Source organism: Schistocerca americana, unplaced genomic scaffold (assembly GCF_021461395.2).
Source record: "Schistocerca americana isolate TAMUIC-IGC-003095 unplaced genomic scaffold, iqSchAmer2.1 HiC_scaffold_22, whole genome shotgun sequence".
In the NCBI taxonomy this organism is placed as follows: domain Eukaryota; kingdom Metazoa; phylum Arthropoda; class Insecta; order Orthoptera; family Acrididae; genus Schistocerca; species Schistocerca americana.
The window spans coordinates 2,976,535-2,979,216 of NW_025725928.1; the positions used below are offsets into that span (position 1 = coordinate 2,976,535).

At 40.9% G+C, this 2,682-nt stretch overlaps 1 protein-coding gene across 1 annotated transcript; it reads right to left on the reverse strand.

Moving 5' to 3' along the window:
• Window positions 1-1,625: 1,625 nt before the first annotated feature.
• Window positions 1,626-2,060, reverse strand: LOC124574492 (molybdenum cofactor biosynthesis protein 1-like). Its single transcript, XM_047131151.1, has one exon. It carries the CDS (start codon window positions 2,058-2,060, stop codon window positions 1,626-1,628), a length of 435 nt encoding a protein of 144 aa, XP_046987107.1.
• Between the last annotated feature and the right edge of the window lie 622 nt (window positions 2,061-2,682).

Sequence of the window (2,682 nt, forward strand, 5' to 3'; positions counted from 1 at the left end):
CAAAACCCTAAGCAAAAGAAACAGTGATGATAGCATTGATTTAAAATCATGTCAGAAAAGACGGCAGCTAATTCTAGGTGATGCTCCATAAAGCCATGGTCTCACATTGTCAAACCCCTGCAGGATTGTTTGAGGGACAATGATTTGACATTGATTGTTAAGTCAAAAAGGCAATGCATCTCTGACTGAAGAAACAATCAAAAATATATTCTTTTAATGGAATATTTGCATTGCAGTGTACTGATCTGAGAAACATACTGAAAAGAAACATGACTATGTTGAGAAATTTTCATTTTGTATTTTCTTATATTTGTAACCGCAGTACATGAAAAAAGTGACACTCGACATTTGAGTTAACTGAAAGATGAAAGATTAGGGTTTCATGCCCTGCCGATCCTTGTCCCCAAACGGGGACAGCCTGCAAACAGAATTCTACCAACCAGCTTGGACTGAAAACATAACACACAAGAATCGTGCCCGTGAGTGTAGATGACACTCGGAATATCACGCAACACGGATACCCGAGGATGATGTCTGTCAGAGCAGATTGCAGATGAAGCACGAAGGCAGAGGGAACAAATTACAGACCTGCTCCATCTGACGGTCAGTCTCAAGTAGCACTTTGTGAAAGCAACAACTAATGTCACCGAAATATGCGAGGAAGACAATGATGTCCGACTGTGCAAAGGACAACTCGGGAATTTCAGCAAACTTCTGGAAAAACCTGAAGAATTAAATTGACAGAAACCTGTTCTGGATTGGTAACTTACAAAATAAAACATTTTCAATCTCTGGACAAGTCACACACAAGAAAGATAATAGGCCTTTTACAAAAGAGGATACCATACAGTGTAAAGCTGAAACATGTAAATTAGTCTGGCCAATATGCTCTACACCTGAGCAAAAGTGTCAATGAAGTGGTGCACCTTTTAGGAACTGTTAAAAAAGTGTCATTTTACATCAATGAACACAGCAATGACAACCTGATCCTAGGAGAAAAGAGCTGATACACACTATTTATTTAAGAATGAACACTTCACCTCAACTTTCACAGCATGGGACCATCAAAAATTGAGACAATAGAGCAACACAGAGGACACTACCACACAGCTGGGGGAGGGCACAGAGAGAGAGAGAGAGATTTGGAATTCGGTACAGTTACGTTGCAAATTTCAAACTCACAGTTATTCATCTAACAGATGTGCTTTTTAAAGGTACGGTTCAAGAAATGCTGCACATGCAATGCCCGGGATTGTAGCGACGCCACTGTACTTTGGGAGGAGAGTGACAAAAATACTGACAGTGACAAAACAATGAATGTTAGTGAAGTTAAGAGTGTCTTACATGAAAACTGCAACTGAAAGCTTTGTTTTTGTGTGTAATTTATCTACAGTGTACTACAAAAAAACTGGTTAAGGGTAAATCACATTTTGAAAAGCTTTTATAAATGGGCAACTTGACAAATTATTTTTAATTAAGTTTCTCTCTTTTTCGAAATTAAAGGTGCAACTCATATTCAGGCCAATTCGATGTGTATATAATTTATGATAACTATGAACAGACTTTGAAATTTGCCTACATCACACCAGGTATACTTAACTTATTTCACTGCCCCACACAGATGCTCATGTCCGGTGGAAGTCTCCTCTAGTTCCCCCACTTTTGGCCACAAGCATTATTTCAGATATCACAATGTCATGACTCACAGCTTTGCACATATCGTACACTGTTAAGGCAGACACCGATACAGCAGTGAGAGCTTCCATCTCCACACCCGTCTGCCCTCTACACTTTGCCGTGCCAGTTACAATCACACAGTTGAGAGCAGAGTCCAGTTCAATGTCCACAGCCACAGAGGATAAAGATATGTTATGACACAGAGGGATAAGGCTGGACGTCTGCTTGGACCCCACAATTCCCGCCAGGCTAGCAATGCTAAGTACGTCACCTTTCTTCAGGCCATTTTCTCGTACGAGTTTCATCAGTTCGGGTCCCACAAAAACCTTTGCTCGTGCTGCAGCAGTCCGTTCTGTCACCAGCTTCGAACCCACGTCGACCATTTTCACCCTGCCGGTCCGGTCAACATGAGTCAGACTTCCGGACTGTGCTCCCAAACTGCAGAAACGGCAAGAGAAGACAGAGGGCTGTGCTCTGTGTGTTTGTCTTGTTAGGAGTCCTGTATTGCACATAATGCTTGGGGTACAGGGAAGCAAAAGAAACTGTTTTCTAGATTCAGTCACTACACTCAAATTATGTGACAACAACTGAGACATCTGTGTATCCGACACAAACTGGGGCGAAATATTGGTATCTGAGAAGAAGTACTTTTGAAAATCTTGTTTCTGAAGGTTTAACAACTTCCGACTTTGTGCCTTCACAACATCACTACAGCCATCAAGTTCAGTGCCACCTGGAACAAAAATACAAGCTGTAACAAAGAACTCTTCATAATCTGAAAATAGGTTAACTACAAAAGAATTTTTAAGCATTCGTGTTGAAACACCCCCGATTAATTCCTTTACTGGATTTTGGGTAATTTACCAAAGCCACAAAACAGTTAATTATTATGATATATGACCGTGTGCTTACTGGATGAAAGGCTATTGGTTGTTCTGCGTTGTTCTGCTGTGGTTTCGGGAGTATTTCAACCGAATGCGGCTGTTCTGAGACGGAATAGCTAAT